The sequence below is a fragment of the Anser anser genome (genome assembly GCF_964211835.1).
Source record: "Anser anser genome assembly, chromosome: 6".
NCBI lineage: Eukaryota > Metazoa > Chordata > Aves > Anseriformes > Anatidae > Anser > Anser anser.
Window position 1 is genome coordinate 1,961,684 of NC_139726.1, and position 15,627 is coordinate 1,977,310.

Sequence of the window (15,627 nt, forward strand, 5' to 3'; positions counted from 1 at the left end):
GGAGCGGGCGCGCAGGCGCTGAGGCGGCGCCGCGTAACGGCCACCGAGGGGGGGGGGGGGGGGCGAGGCTTCCTAACGGCACCGCCCCCCGCGTCAGAGCGCCCGCCCCTCGCCCTACGGTGGCCGCGCTGCGTTGCGGCGGGGCTCTGCGCGGTGCGGGCCGGGCCGGTCGGTGCGGGCCGCGGGAGGCTCGGGGGCAGGGGGGCGGCGATGTCGGTGCGCGGGGCGCGGCCGTCCCGCAGAGCGCAGCGCGAGCAGCCCCGGCGCGGCCCCCGCCCGCCCGTCCAGGCCGAGCGCCGGGCCGGGCCCTGAGCCGCCCGCCCGCGGCCCCCGCCGCAGCCCCAGCCCCGGGGAGCGGCCGAGGATGGGGATCCTGCTCACCCGCATCTGGCGGCTCTTCAACCACCAGGGTGAGTGGCGCTACCGGCGCTGGGGCTCGTCCCGGGGCACCCCCGCGGGGCAGCCGCGCCTGGCGGAGATAAGGGGGCGATCTCTGCCCGTCTGGCGCTTGGGCAGGCTTTAATGCCGGATTGTCGTCCTTCGGGACCGCTGCGGGGGAGAAAACCCCTTCCCCGCAGCCCCCTTCCCGTACTTGGGCGAGTAGTCCCATCGAGGCCCGCGCTGCCGGGCAGGTAGGAGCTGTGGGGCACGGCCCGCAGCAGGCAGCGCTCGCCTCTCCTGGAAATCGTAAACGTGGGCGTGCTTCACGACACCGAGTCCGATTTGGGGACGGGCAGGGAGGAAGGTGCTGGGCAGAAACAGGCATCGATTCCGGCGCCGAGCTCCAGAACGCACCCGCGTTTGTGTCGGAGTGGCTCTGTGTAGCACCCGGCGGCTCATCCGCAGCTAAGCCGGGTGAGTGAGGGCTTGAAATATTCACAGGCAAATCTGTTTTCCAGGCTCCAAACCTGCCGAAGGGAAAGGAGGCCTGTGGGAGGCAGGCGGATCGCCCTGCTTGCAGGGCCAGTCGGCAGAGTTGTGCTTTTAGCGACTGTTTGAAGAGAGATTAAGGTGTTGCTGGTTGTAACAATAGCACGGCCTTGGGCAGGAGCGTTTACCGGGTGCCGGAGCTGTGCTCTGGGGAGCTGTGCTGTCAGGGAGGTGACACAGAACAGTCTGCTACGGTCTGCAAACGTGTGCAGAAACTCCAGCAAGAAAGCTCCAGCTGTTCAGAAAGGAAAAAATGTGAATGCAGTCTCTCAGGAATTGCTCCTTTAGGTATGTAGACAGGAAAAAGTGACCAGGGTATGCCTTCTCAGACTTGTACACCGGTTTGTACGTCTCCACAGACAAACTGACTTCCAGGTACGGCCGTGAAACGTGGCACCCGAAGTATGTGCTTGCTTAGATCAGGCTAAAATGCTACGTGAACCTTGTTCTGTAACAGTTGTTGTTGTGATAGCAAGGTTAACTGTGTCATTTACTCGTAATATTTTTGTTTCAGAGCACAAGGTAATCATTGTCGGTCTGGATAATGCAGGAAAAACGACCATTCTTTATCAATTGTAAGTATGAACTGCAGCTGATGTGTCGTGTGCTTCCAAGTGTCTGCTGCATACATCGTTCTGACCAGGTTTTGCTGCTTTCCCTGTTTCCTTTCACTTTGAGAGCACTATGCTTAAAACTACTGACCAGTATAGGTGGCAGTGGGTCAGAGCGTGTGTTTAGGCTTTGGAAAGGTCTGCGTTTTCCCTGATGTTTGAATAAGGTTCCGTTGAGAGCTTTTGTTAATCAAATTACATTGCTATTACACTTAATCACAACTGCCTTTGGTGTCACAGTGCAGGCTGTTTGCCAGCTCCATAAAATATTATTATCTTTAGGGTTAGCCACAGGACAATGCTGGTACACTGATCCGTGCCACAGCGTGTAAATATTGAACAAATTGTTCCGTGAGGAGCAGAGCAGTGAAGCCTGACCTCTCCCTGCCGTGACTCGTGGCCTGCCTGCCGAGGTGCGCTCTGTCGGTGGCGACAGAGGATGCGGGCTGAGCGCTGGCAGAGTGCAGGACCGTGTAGCTCCGTGGCAGGTGGCAGCCCGTGCTGCCTGCCCAAGGCTGGATTTTGAGCCACCGAGGGGCTTTGCAGCAGTTTTCAAGCAGTTCCTGCCTTTAGCAGTAGCATTGGCTTGTGTTCGTCTCGCGCTCACCTTGCTGCTGATCTGCGTGAAACTTGCCCGAGCTTCGTATCGCTGGTCCTCAGCTGCTGCTTGATAAAGGGCTGCAAATCTGTCTGCAGACTGAAAGCGTCTAGGTGCGTCAGGCAGCTCAAGGTCTGTTTGCAATAGAAACAGATTTGCCTATTCTCACACGAGGTACTCTGCTATTAGGAAGTGTTCCTAACTCTTCAGTGCCAGGAATAGTTCCTGTTAAGTGACATGGTCATCCTGGTCCGATCCTAAACTTAAAATACACTTTTAAATGACGTGGGTTTGGGGTATTTTTGTCAAGTTACAGTCAGTTTTTGCTTTTCTGGAATGTGAAACTTGTGCAGTATTTCCGGCCACTTATGTCCTAGCAAGTTGTGCAAAAACAGTGAAAAGATGAAGGTGGTTGTCATTATCAAACTGAGATTGAGAAATGTAAAATAAATAGCAGGAAGTCGATTTTTTGGACTGATTTTAGTGGCTGTTGCTGCTGAGGGCCATCCTTGGTGTATTTTAAAGCTGCCCGTGTCTTTCTGCATCTTCCACAAGTGTCTCATGATTCTTTTCATCTCTTTTCATTTTCTTATTTCTGCAGCCTCAGTGTTTTCCCTTTTGTGCAGCGGATCTCTGTACGCATCCTTTTCCTTTCTACCCTTTTAGTGCAGCAGGACTTCCCCTTCTCTTGTTTTGAAGAGGAAGGGGAATACAGAGCTCGCTCTAGATGAGTAGTCTCCTGTTCCTCCTGCTCGTTTCATCCTTACAGAGTCTTTGCATATTGTATTTTTGAATGAAGAGATTGTGCAGTTCCTTCGTGGCAGATAGGTGTCCTGAGCGTGAGCTCCTGCCGCTCAGCTCTGCCCGGCAGCGGGGCAGAGGCAGCAGCGCGTTAGTGCACTGACCATGGCTTTGGTGTTGCACTGTTGCAGCGGTGGTTCTTCTGGCAGACTGCGGCAGCCCCACAGACACTTAATTTCTTTCCGTTCTCATATTCAGATCTCCCTCTCTCCTTGTTAGCAGTCGGGTTTTGTGTCCTGGCGTCTAGGAAGGCCATTAAGCTCCACGCTAACCTTGGTCCTGGGGGAGCAGGGAGGAAAATCCACGGGTCGTATTGCAGACAGAAATGCCAACAGCTTGAGCGTGAAAGGCTGCAGGTTCAGCCAGGGAAAGGGGATCCATGATAGGCTTTTCCAAACATTAAAAGAACTCCGCTAAAACCTGGTTTTTAAATATTAAATCAGCCACAGGCATCTTGTTACACCATTGTTTTCCTTAATTTGATTTTGTGGTTCTTTCTTCTTCTAATCCTTCTTTTTCCCTTATCATAGCTTCCCCCAAACACGTGTGGTGAGAAGATAGTGTTATGTGCTGCTAAGACACGGGGTAGCTGGGATTCCTTTTCAGAACACTAGACTGTGCCTTTATCCCTCCGTTATCTGTACCCTCTTCAAGAAATCATCCGGCACTCGTACAAGTCTCAATTTGCAGCCTCTGTCATGAAAAGCTCTGCTAAAGCAGTTAAAAAAAAAACAAACATACAAAATGAAAAAACGTAGCATGATTATCACAAGAAAAAATATTTAAGTTCTTTGAAAATGGTTGACTCGTTTCCTTAAACCTGCTTTTAGGTTGTTTTGGTTTTTTTTTATACATCCCTTACAATAGAGTTTAAATAACGTGCACTTCAGGAGTATCCAGAGCACACCTTTAGTTATCACTATTTATGTGAAGCTGGTTGTCTTGGTGACAAAGTTGCCCTGAGCATCACTGAAACAATGCAGTTGCCATCTTTAATGTCTGCATTCATCTCCACAAAGCAGAATCGCTGGGCTGTGCTGGAGAAAAGAAGCACGCTTGACATAAAGTAACTGAAATAGGGAGGAAGTATGTTGTAGTGGCCGACGCTGGGAGGAGAGCCAGGCGTGCTGTGTTTGGTGGAGCTGGCTGAAGAGTTGTTGTTTTTCTGCAGCCTTGGAAGTCTTGTGGTTTAACCATATTCTTGGAGAAAAGCAACAGCTCTCCTGTGCTGCGTGCGTGCCAGAGTCAGCCTGGAAAAAGAAGAGCTGGCTGCTTAAAACAGTTTCTGAAGCAAATACTCCCACAGCGTTATGTTTTAAGTATTTAGTTTTGTTCACAAATGCTCTTCCAGCTTTACAATTTAATTGTTATATAGGTCACAGAGGCCTTTTTAATTTTTTTTATTCTCTTCCCACCTCGTCCCTATTTGTTGCATCACGTGTGTTTGCTAGAAGTCGCCCACCTGCTTTTGGCCTTGGAATAGCTGTCAGCTTTAGTTCTTACAGAAGCAGGTTGCTTCGGAGGCCTAATAGGTTCGATAATGCCAATAAGTCGCTAGTTCTGCGTTGGCAGTTTCTCACGGAGTTGATGTTTCTCCCTGCAGCTCCATGAATGAAGTCGTACATACCTCGCCTACGATAGGCAGTAACGTGGAAGAGATCGTGGTGAATAACACGCGCTTTCTGATGTGGGACATCGGAGGGCAGGAGTCTCTTCGGTCCTCGTGGAACACCTACTATACAAACACCGAGGTGAGAGCGAGCGCCCCGCTGCCAGGTTTGTCGTAACGGTCGCTGGTGAAGGGCTGCAGCGTACCTGAGGTGCTTTGCACGGTGCTGCCGCTGCTTCGGGGTGCTGGGATCTGAGCCCCGGGGCAGGTCCCGGTTTCACTGGGTGTTGCAGCTCCCCCTGTTTACAGGCTCCTCGCTGTGGGCTGTGACTGCTGCATCTCTGCAGCAGGTGCTTTAAAACCTGCGAAACCCCTCGTGCAGAAGGCTGAGAGCCCCAAAGTTTTGCTCCAAAAGTGGGAGCTCTGTCTTGCAGGCTCCCAGGCTCACCCCCGAGTTTTCAGAACTCTTCAGTGATGAAGCTGCAGCGCGTGTACTGAGCTTGATGAAAACAATGCTTTTAAGTCAAGCTTTCCGACGTGCTATCAGTTGTGGTTTTGTTGGTATTTTTCTAAAGGTTAATTTTTATAATCTTTGTTTTCCTGTGCTTCGCTGTAAGGCGCTGTGACATGTATCTGTGTGTGTACTCTTGAAGCACGAACGTTATGTGTGTTTTAGAATCCCTTAAAAATACCTACTTGCAGGTTAGAATTTGAAACGAAGGGAGAAAGCTGATACGCTTTGCCTATTTAAGGAAGCAAATTATCTGAGGGATCTGCCTGCTAAGCGAAGAACCAAACCAGATCTGGGAGTGCAGACAAACAGTTGCTTTCAGTGTAAATGTTTCACTTGAAAATGGAAGTCAGAAAAGCTGTCAGAGCTACGTTGTGTCCAAACTGTGGGATACATTGTTAACCATAGCAGTGCTGTGGGTAACCACGCTCTGGCTGGGAGAAGTGTGTAAGGAACAAGATCGTAGCTGATAATCCAGCTGCCTGTCTGCATAATCTGATGGGAACGATAATCTGTGCTGTGCTTGTGTACGTGGCCAGGAAGACAGAGTGTGTTCTTTGAAGTGCTGACTAATGACTTTTGACTTCTTGAAGTTTGTAATAGTCGTTGTGGACAGCACCGACAGAGAGAGAATTTCTGTGACTAAAGAAGAACTCTATAAAATGTTAGCGCATGAGGTGAGTAGGCTCTGTGTTTGCTTTGTTTTAATGCTTATTGCGGGTACGGTTTGGTAAGGATAAGGAAACACTTGCACATGATTTGTGAAAATTCCCATTTAAGTCATGCTCCCAGCCGTGGGTAGTACTATCAGATCCATCTCGTTCCTGCTGGAGGTTCTATCTTTTGTGAAGCTCCCAATAAATTTGTAAATTAATATCAAATTAATGATCTCCCACAAAAATAGCTTTTCAACTTCTGAATGCTTCAGCAAAACAGAAGTTGGGCCCTGTAAATGGACGTACGTTGAAAAAACACAGAGGTCATGTTAAGAATGAGATAAGTTTTTTACAAATATTACTTCCTCCAAAAGCTTAATTACCATTTTTGATAGCTTCAGGGTTGCTCAACGCTTTCTGTTTTCACAGTGAAACCGATACAGTCTTACTAGTATATTTTATAACAAATAGCTACAGAACTGAAGAAATTGACTGCCTGTGGCCTTTTTGACATTTGGAAGCTAATGAAACCATTTGTTTGGGGAAGTTCTGAGGGAATATCAGTTTAAGTTTGCCTCATTAATGCAAACCCTCCTACACACCTCCACTGCCCACATGGTCTGCTCTATCAGCTTTTTTTTTTTTTTTTTTTTTTTTCCAATTTGAGGGATAAATGAGGAGTCTTCTAAGGAATAGGAGTAGGGAAAAGAGTGAAGAGGGAGAGGGAGACTTGAGGAAAGCCAATCTGAGAGGAAATGAAATGAGCAAAGGTGAAGGGGGGAGCTGGGGCTCAGGGGAAAGTTTTGCAGTAGATGTTTGCTCCCCCTTTTCTTGATCTGAAAGCTCTTGAAGTCCTCCAGTTAAAGGACGGGTTACTAGGCTGCACCTGTGGTCCTGTTCTTATGGCTGAAAGCTGCGGTTGTTACAATTCTAAGGAAACCTGCGCAATAATCACCTAAGAGTAACTGGGATAGTTGTGGAAATGCAAAATGCATGAATAAACTCTTAAAAGTACATGAGAAAGCTATAGGAGCTGTCATTCTGCACCTACTTGGAATTACAGAATGAGAGTATGATTTGCTAACTTTTAAAGACCCTCTTTAAAATTGAGCCCTGTGTTGGTCTGAAACCGAACCATCCGTGTCTGCTTTATAAATACTCCACTACCACATAAGCCAAGGAGCATCTATCGCGTGGTGTGGAACACCCAAACCCTTTAATGCAGTGCACTGGAACGCACGTAATCTGTCGGTGAAGTGCAGCAGGACCAGAGGCTGGAGTTTTACTGAAGATGTGTTTTTATATGTCTGTGTATTCGCTTTGAGAAAAAAAAACTTTTTTTTTTCCTTCAAATGCTTTAGATTACTATGATTTTTCAATGTCTTGATTATTTTTTAATTGAAATTAACCACAACTTAAATACCATACTACTGAAGTTTATCTTCAGTGATGCGTTGGAGGAATTTGCTGAGAGCCAGAAGACAGGTAACCTGTTTTCTCAGAAGCAGGTGACCTCCTAAAATGTTTCCTTTTCTTTTTTTAACCACCTTGTGATTTTTAGTGGGAGTTAACTAAGAAACCATTTTGCAGAACTATGAACTGCAAAACCTCAACCGCTGTCCAGCTGACACGCAGATTCTGTATAATCTAAACCATAACTGTTTCCTTCTCCTTGCGTGTCAGAGGCACCTTGATTCCTTGCTCTGACCTCGTAGTCCTTATGTTTACCTTCTTAAAACGTAGACGTGATGTGGAGGTCTGTAACTTAACATCTTGTGATGCTCCCAAGGGAATAAGTTCTAATGAAGTAAACTGGATTTAAGATACAAGTCTCCCAGGAAAGCTGGGAGAGCAGGGAAGAGGATAGGCCAGTCCCTCATTGGTGCTGGTGTGAGCTGGTAGCAGCTGGGCTGCTGGAAGGTCCTGGGTCCTGCTGCCCTGGGTTTTGCTTCTCTTTTTTAGCGCCCTCCCCTGCGCTAGCTCTGTGGTTTGTGTGGCTGTGCGTGGGGACGTTGGTTTCACCAGCTCAGGTCTCTGGTGCGGTGTGGCTGGCTGCTTGGCCGCCCGGACAGAGCAGCTGGGGCAAGACCAGTTAGGAAAACAGAAGGGAGGAACGGTCCCAGACCTGCAGCTCGTGGCTGTCGTGGCTCTGGTGGAGCATTGCGTGTGCCATGGGGGGGCTGTTGCCATCGTGTCTGCTGCTGCCACAATTCGAATTTCTCAGCTGCACTACTTAGTCTGTTGCAGGAGCTAAACAAAGTCTGCATCTTCTGTTTTGTAATCTGCAAATGAGGGTGCAGAAGTTGTGAATGAGCTGAATTTGAAATGAGGGAAGTTTGAAACTCCAAGCAGTATACGTGCCCTTGCTTCGTGCTGGGAGGCTGCTGCTGTGCTCAGAAAGCATCCGTCTAACAGCTGAAGTGCCCGCTGTCTCACAACAGACAGGGATACTCTGCTAACCTCCCCCTAACCCTCTGAGACTTGAAGAGAACAACTATACGTATAAGCTGAAATGAAAATCAGATACCTATTTAGAATGGGTTTTCCTTGCAGTCTTTGAAAAAAAAATCATTTTTGTTAACTAGCTCAACTGAATTTTTGTGGAAGCAAAATTGACTTGCCCAGGTCAGTTCCAGCCGCTTTCTGAACCAGAGGGTCATTTGGGAATTAACGTTATTGCTGGTAAAAACTAGTGTGCCTTATAGGCATTTAAGTGGTTGTCTTGTTTCGGCTTTCTGGAAGGCCTCGTTGCTTTCAGAGGGACAGGTTTTTAATAGTATGTGTCTGTACTAGCGCAATTCCAAGCAGTTTGAGATAAAATAAGCTTGGCCCTAGAGTCACTGATCTCTGAATTGTTGTACTGATGGCTTAAGTATTGCACGGGGCATTATACAGACATTTAGTGTAATGTCCTTGTTCATTTAGATGCCATCTTTGATTCTAAAGCACCGTAAGTGAAGATTTCCTCCAAATGCCGAGTGTCCCATAAATAAAACAGTACTGCTGCAAGGGGGGGGTGAGCAGAAGGCCTGGCTCTGAAACAGGGGGGTGACACTGCTGTAACTGCACCGAGTGTGCTCATGGCAGGGACACCGGCTCCCGATCCTCCTGCAGGACAACAACGTAGCGTAGGTAGTTTTAGGCATAAATTGGACATCTGGTCTGCTAGATCAAAAGATTTCCTGAAGTTAAACACTAATCAGCCTGCGGTGTTTTACAGGCTAGCTTTTTTTGCTTGTGACTCACTAGTTTGCTGTTGTAGCTTTTGCCTCCAAGGGCACATTTGTAATTACCTTCTTTTTTCTTCTTCCTCCCAAGGACTTAAAAAAAGCAGGTTTGCTGATCTTTGCTAACAAGCAAGATGTTAAAGAGTGTATGACAGTGGCTGAAATCTCTCAGTTTCTGAAACTGACTTCAATTAAGGATCACCAGTGGCACATTCAGGCGTGCTGTGCTCTAACTGGAGAGGGGTAAGAGTTATTCCTCTGTAGGAGGGCAGTCTGGAACGATTTTGGTGTTTTTACTGTGGTAGTTGGTTTTAACACGTTGCTCCCTTGTCAGCAATAACGTTGCACTTAAATTTTTGTGTTCAGAACCTGCTGGCTTAGGATCAGAGTGACCCAAACCCCAACTTGCAAATCAAATCTGCAGTTCCAACTCCTAGAGGTGTAGTTTTAAGCGACTGGGGCCTCATGAGGGTGAGGGTGGGAACAACCTGAAATTTGTCTTGGTTTATTAAGAATAATCATAATTAGAGAGAACTTCAGCGTATGTGTTGGAAGCGCTGTGAACTGAAGTCTCTCACCCATAGATTGCATAATAAGACCTAAAAAAGTGAATTGTTTCTGGAAATGATGCCTTCAGTCAGAATTACAGAGCTCTCAGGAAGAGTTTAATTGCCGTTTGTGTAAATCGGTGCCATGGAATTAATCATCTGAAGTTACCCTGAGGAGTGCATGTATTCCTTTAAAATTATCTCTTTTGTTTACAGACTCTGCCAAGGACTCGAATGGATGATGTCAAGACTTAAGATCAGATGATTTTTAATGACCCCTTTGCACAGACATTGCTTAAAAAAAGCTGTACCCGTGATTACCCTCACAGTGGCAGAATTACTGGGTTAGATGTATTTATAATGAACTGATTACAACTTTATTTTCTACGTAGATACACACACGTATTAAAAATTAAGACCATTCAGCAAAAAGAAAGATGCGGTTGATGGCTCAAGTTTGTTTTCCTGGTTGTTTTCCTCCGGGGATGCACATAAAAGCTGTGATCAACCTTCTTTTCAAGATACAGCCACTCAGAACAGTCTGATGTTGAGTGCGGTGAAGATGAAGCAAGAGAAAGGAACTTCTATTTTGGGGTTTTACTATTCCATTGTAGTCCTCTCTAGTCGAAGATGTGGCTTCATTATTCCAGTAAATTAGCAAACAAATCAATGGCATAGATATCAACTTTCCAGTATTTTTAAAGTTACTGATGTTACAAATGCAAAAATATTTTCCTGTATGTGTACTGTACATATTTGTGTATATTTATACCTCAATTTTAGGTTAATTGCAATCTGTTCAGACCAGTGTGTAAAGCTGAATCAGTATGTTGACAGTAGTACTAATATTTGACATTGCCAACGTGTCACAGCTTCTTTTTCTTTGTTATCCGTGTGGCTGTAAGGTCCATCAGGCCGTTGGCTCACCACAACTTTATAAAGCAAGTTCTCTCGTAGGACAGTTGCTTCTTTCTCACGTGATTTTTAGTTAGATTTTTCATAATGGGTTGGGGCATATGGGTTCAACTTCAAATTACAGTATCGGCAAACAGTAAAAATTTGCCAAAGAGTTTAAAACAAAACAAATTTTTTTAATGTAGTCGTCATTGGATTAGATGATTCCAAAAAGTGCATGTCATGCTGTCCTATGCTACTGCTTTTCTTTTTTTGCAGCACATGTTCGTTTGTGACTCAAGTCTCGTGGAAGTACCTTTAACTCTCCTAAAGGGAAAAATGTCACCTTTTTTTTTTTTTTTCCTCCTTAACCAAAGAAGAGAGACAAAAGTATGTTTAAAAGTCCCACTGGAATCTTAGAAAACTAGTCATACTCTCTGCAGGAAGCGTTTTTCAGAGGAAGAGGCGCACTTCTCTTTGATAGCATCAAATGTATATATACCTATATGCAATGGTTGGAACTGGGGTGGGGAAGGGGAACAAAGTAGACTACACTACTTGAAAAGCCGTAAGTGACCCCTTGATCATGTTCCCACAGAAGTTCCAGGGCAGTACTTCCCGAAAATATAACTCCCTTGCATGGTCCCCAGGTGAGTTATACAGAAGCGGCAGACGCTATGCGATTATCTTTTCTTACTGTAGTATTTGATGGGGTGGTTGTGCCACGCAGACGGTCAGAATTACCATTTTAAAGGATACAGGCTTTTCAGTGGGATGGTTTGAAATATTACCAGTATTGTAAAGGTGTGTGTAGCCTTAATCCTGGGCTTTTATGTTGGAGATGTGTGTTTGAAGGGAGTAGTAAAATGAAATAAAAACGCCGTTTATAATGTCCTTCCCTTTCTTAGCTCATGCAACTGATAAGGACGGAAAAGACATTTGAAAGAATAAGCTTAGAGTGAACTTTCTAAGGTGCTTTTCTTGGTTATGGGGTAATCCAGTCAGCGCACCTGCCTTCCCGTTTGCCTGCTTCACCGGGGATCATGTCGTGAATTTGTGGGGAAAAGAAGGGAGTCAATTTCAAAAGTCTGTATTTAACAAACAAAGGCAGGTAAAGAATTTAACTTTTTAATATATTTTTGGTATCTCTTTACGATGCTCATTGGCTAGGGAACCTGCTGTCTTTGTTAAACATTTTAATGTGTACATGCATATATTTAGAGTGCATGCACATAGATATTGGTATGTAACTGGTGTATTGCAAAATGTATAAATGTTTGAAGAAATAACAACTTAATGCAAAGATTACTTTCTCCGTTTATCTGATAGTATCTTCAAGAATCAAACTGTGCACTCTTGCATATAAAATGGAATTGTACATTTTCTAGTCTCAAAAAAGAAAAAGCAGACATGCTTATAAACTTAAGTGTCTGGTTTTTGAGTCTCGTCTTCCCTTTCATGCCTTTAAAATATTTTGCATTGGTATTTTTAAGTACTGTACACTCTTGCCTGAATGTGTAAAGGTTGCGTGTTGGTTTTTTTTTGTTTGTTTTTAAGACAATGAGTCCTTCCTGTTCACGGAGCAGGTTTTTGATAGCCACTTCTTGCTGGAATTTGCTGCTTACTCCCTCACTTTAAATTTATAGGAGCAACTATGTCCATATAATGAAAGCGTGGTGGTGTTTTTTTTTTTTTCCAGGTATGGCTTATGTTGCAACGAGACACCTTAACTTACACTGACTGTCCTTTTCCCTCTCAGTATCCTGGCCACTTATGTTTTCTGTGGCCTCTAAGGTACTGCAGTGGCAGCAGACCCCTAGCAGGGAGCTGGGAATAACTGCACACGTGAAGTCTGCCTGTGCAGGCGGTGTCCTTTGTGCCCTAACGAGCTTGTAAGCCAAAAAGCAAATCGTTGCCTGTGTGTTGGATGGCAAACAATGCAGCCTTAACCCAACTCCGAGAGCGTGTCATATCGCAAGTAACCAGCAGGCTTCTTTTCCATCTATTTCATGACGCCACAGTGTTGTAACGGGGAGATTTGCCATTCGGTAGCCAGAATTCAGCGGTGGCTAGTGCTTGCTGAAGCAGCGCGTGCCTATAGCATTCCTGGCCGGGGCTTAGGAAGCAAAGGAAGACGTGCCTTCGCTTTACGTGCTAGATTTGCAGCCTCTGAGGGTGGATTTTGTCTGTGGTAGCTGCCCAACAGTGCGTCCCCTCGCTGTAAACAGGTGACTGTCCCAAATTCTCACAACCCCAAGCTGTGGCTGTGATCTTGCTCAAGGTGCAGCGAAGACTGGAGAAAGCAAAATAGCTGCGTCCAGGTGTCGCAGGGGAAGTGTTTGTAGAAAAGTCTGCCTGGCTGAAGGCTTATCACAACGACAAGCGTATCTGCTCAGGTAGTAGTGAGAAGGCTACGCAAGCATATACCCTCAGGACACTGTTGTGGCTGTGATGGTCTTTTCCTTTGCACCCTGCCTTTTAAGTAACGTTACAAATATTTTTAAACCTAGTCGTGCAGCAGAACCAGAGAAGTGCAGACAAACTTTTGAACTCACGTAAGCCCTTTATTATGTGCTTCTTGTTTACAGCTTTTTTCGTTTCCCTGTAGGACAATTCATGGCTTTTTCACAGCTCTGCCTGTAGAAAAGCAAGTTAACTGCATCGATGCTGTTTATAGCTTCTCTCAGTTATTGTTTGGAAGTGATTGTCTTAACATGAGTCATGACCTTGAGTTGTATTGCTTTTGTGTTTTTACCCTCCGTGTGTTGTCTTGCCTTTCAGAGAAAAAGCTTAAGATTACTTTCCCTTCATTCTTCATGTAATTCTTTCTTAGGAAGTTACATAGAAAAAGGGAGGTGTCCTGAAAAAACGGTTATTTAAGTTTATGTTGCAGAACAGCATTTTTCTAGCAAAAACCGTACCAGTAATTCATATTTCAGTAATCTAATATTTAGATGTTTCTTTTGGTTTAGCAAATAATAAACTTTTTAAATTAGCTGTACTCAGTGTTGTCTCTGTGATCTGAAAATTGCACAGATTTTTAACTGTGAGAAGAGGTGGGATATACAACTTGGAAAATACGAAGAGATCAATTCGGCCCATTTTTTTCTATATTCCTTTTTTTTCTAGGGAGGCTTAGTAGCTGTTTTCCTATGCATTAAATAGTATGTTCCCAGGGGTGTGTGTGTGAGAGAATGCTAGACGTATCTGACAGGCACCTACTACAGTCTATGCAGCCCAAGTGCCTAAAGCTAACCTACTAATCACTTTTTTGTGTGCTAAAACTTCCATTTTCCTAAAATAGCTATATTTCTATAAAAGCATCTGTGTACAGGCATGTGTAAATGAGCATTCTTCCCCTCCCTACTCACCAGTTTTAACACGGCTTGTGATAAATTCATTTTTCAGTTCTTGGAGCTTTCTGTCCTCTACATTCCAAGCACTTTTCCATTTGTTGGACTTCACGTGGCTAGCTTTCTTTGTGAAAGGAAATACTAAATTTGTCCTGGTAGCAGATTGGTTTGCTGGAATTCTTTTCAAGGGACTGTGTTTAAATAACTTAATCCAAGAATACTTGGCCTTGTAAACATCCTCATGCAAGTAGTTCCTTTTTAATCGGCTAATAAAGCATTAACTTTGCTGCTGTCAGACGAGTTATGTCTGAGAAGTAGTTTCTCGGCTAATTCAAACAAATGTAATATTGAGCCTTTAAGTGGTGCATCACTGAGCATTACGGGATAGGAATGATGTGAAGAACGGCACTAAGAGTAACGTATGTAAGCATATGGTCATGGCATGTATTGTAAATAGAAGTGTGACTTGAATATAATTGTTGCAATGAGTATATTAAATGTGGAAAAATGCGAAATAAGTGGTTGCCACCGATCTTTTTTTTTATGGTGTTCTTTAGAATCATAAGCAGAAATTATATTCTTGTCTTACTTGGATTTTACTGGTTAATTTTTATATTGTACAGAAACTTCTTTTTGAAAAGTTTCTTCCCATCAGATAGCAGCCTTTGTTCATAACAGGGTCATATCCGTGTACCGCCCCTTAACCTTTCAAGCCAGATTTCTTGTGAGGCGAGGCGTAAGTTGGGTGGTGTTTATTTTCTTTAAGCTTTTCTTATTTGCAAATTTGGACGACTTGGCTGGTACAGAACATGCCGCCTTTACTTAGAAGGCTCTAAATCAGTCTTTGTAAATCATCCGCTCAGTGTTGCTCTTATCTAAATATTTCCTGTATCTACTCATGGTGGGTAGAAGAGGTGGCCAAGAAAAGATGTAGCCTCCTGAGAGGTTTGAAGAGGAAAAACAAAACAAAACAAACCTCAGATTGGAAAGGCTGAGCATTTCTGTGGCTGATAAGTTCAAGAACCGTCTCTGTATAACGGAGGAGCGGCAGCTGAGCCGGTTCACACTGTGTCTATGTAGTGCTTGTTCTGAGGGTCTGGAAGGTGACCCCAGCTGTCCTGACTGTCCGTGCCTGCAGCCCCGCTCCCCAGCTCGCGGGCCATGCTGCTCAGCTTCCAGGTCTGCCTCATCCTGAGCTCAGCCAGACTCTGGTTGCGGTTCCAGCCTCCAACACTAAGCTTCTGCCCCTCTGAGTGGGAAGTAAACTTCTCGGATTGGCATACTAATGATGTAGTTGTGTTATAGTATATTGTCTCTGTTGGGTTTCTTACAAATGCAAAGTAACATCTGTATGTATGCAATATTAAGGATGTGTCCAGGGTCATATTTATTTTGATCGCTTGTGTTTTGTACTTTCTAAAAAGGTTGTCTTCTTTCTGAAAGAAATGCAGAAATACATGGCTAATTCTGATACTGCAATAAAATTTCATTCCAGAGCACACAAAATTATTGCTTCAAATTAATATGAGGACTTTTGGGCTGGATTGTCCTGGCTTGAACACTTCTGTGTCTTAAATCTATGCTAAAACTTTATAAAGCTATTTATTATAATAAAGTTCAGTTATGATTCTCTTACATAACATCTTCTGAAACTTGATCAGAACATTCCTTGAATTGTTTCCCCCTTACCTCTTTCTGTCTTTCCTGGCTTTTAAAATCCAGTTTTCAGTTGGTTAGAGGGAACTTACTGAGTTCTTTTCATTCTTGTTTGGTGAGGTGAAACAAACAGACGTTTGGTCTAGAATTGCTGGGGGGCTGGAGGGTGAGCAGTGTACAGTCACGTGGACACATTTATTTGTAACTTCAGAATTGCTTGTCCTTAAAGTAAC

The 15,627-nt window shown here is 44.8% G+C and overlaps 1 protein-coding gene across 1 annotated transcript; it reads left to right on the forward strand.

Annotated features, from left to right (window-relative positions):
• The first annotated feature begins 129 nt into the window (after positions 1-129).
• On the forward strand, positions 130-15,238 carry ARL5A (ARF like GTPase 5A). The gene is made up of 6 exons (XM_083841160.1): positions 130-410; positions 1,445-1,505; positions 4,544-4,691; positions 5,654-5,737; positions 9,035-9,186; positions 9,708-15,238. Exons 1-6 carry the CDS (start codon positions 365-367, stop codon positions 9,754-9,756), a joined length of 540 nt encoding a protein of 179 aa, XP_083697286.1. The 5' UTR covers positions 130-364; the 3' UTR covers positions 9,757-15,238.
• The last annotated feature ends 389 nt before the right edge of the window (positions 15,239-15,627 follow it).

Coding starts and splice junctions, on each gene's coding strand:
- ARL5A (XM_083841160.1), top strand. CDS start 365: ATGGGGATCCTGCTCACCCGCATCTGGCGGCTCTTCAACCACCAGG. Junction 4,692..5,653: donor CCTACTATACAAACACCGAG/GTGAGAGCGAGC, acceptor GACTTCTTGAAG/TTTGTAATAGTCGTTGTGGA. Junction 5,738..9,034: donor ATAAAATGTTAGCGCATGAG/GTGAGTAGGCTC, acceptor CTTCCTCCCAAG/GACTTAAAAAAAGCAGGTTT.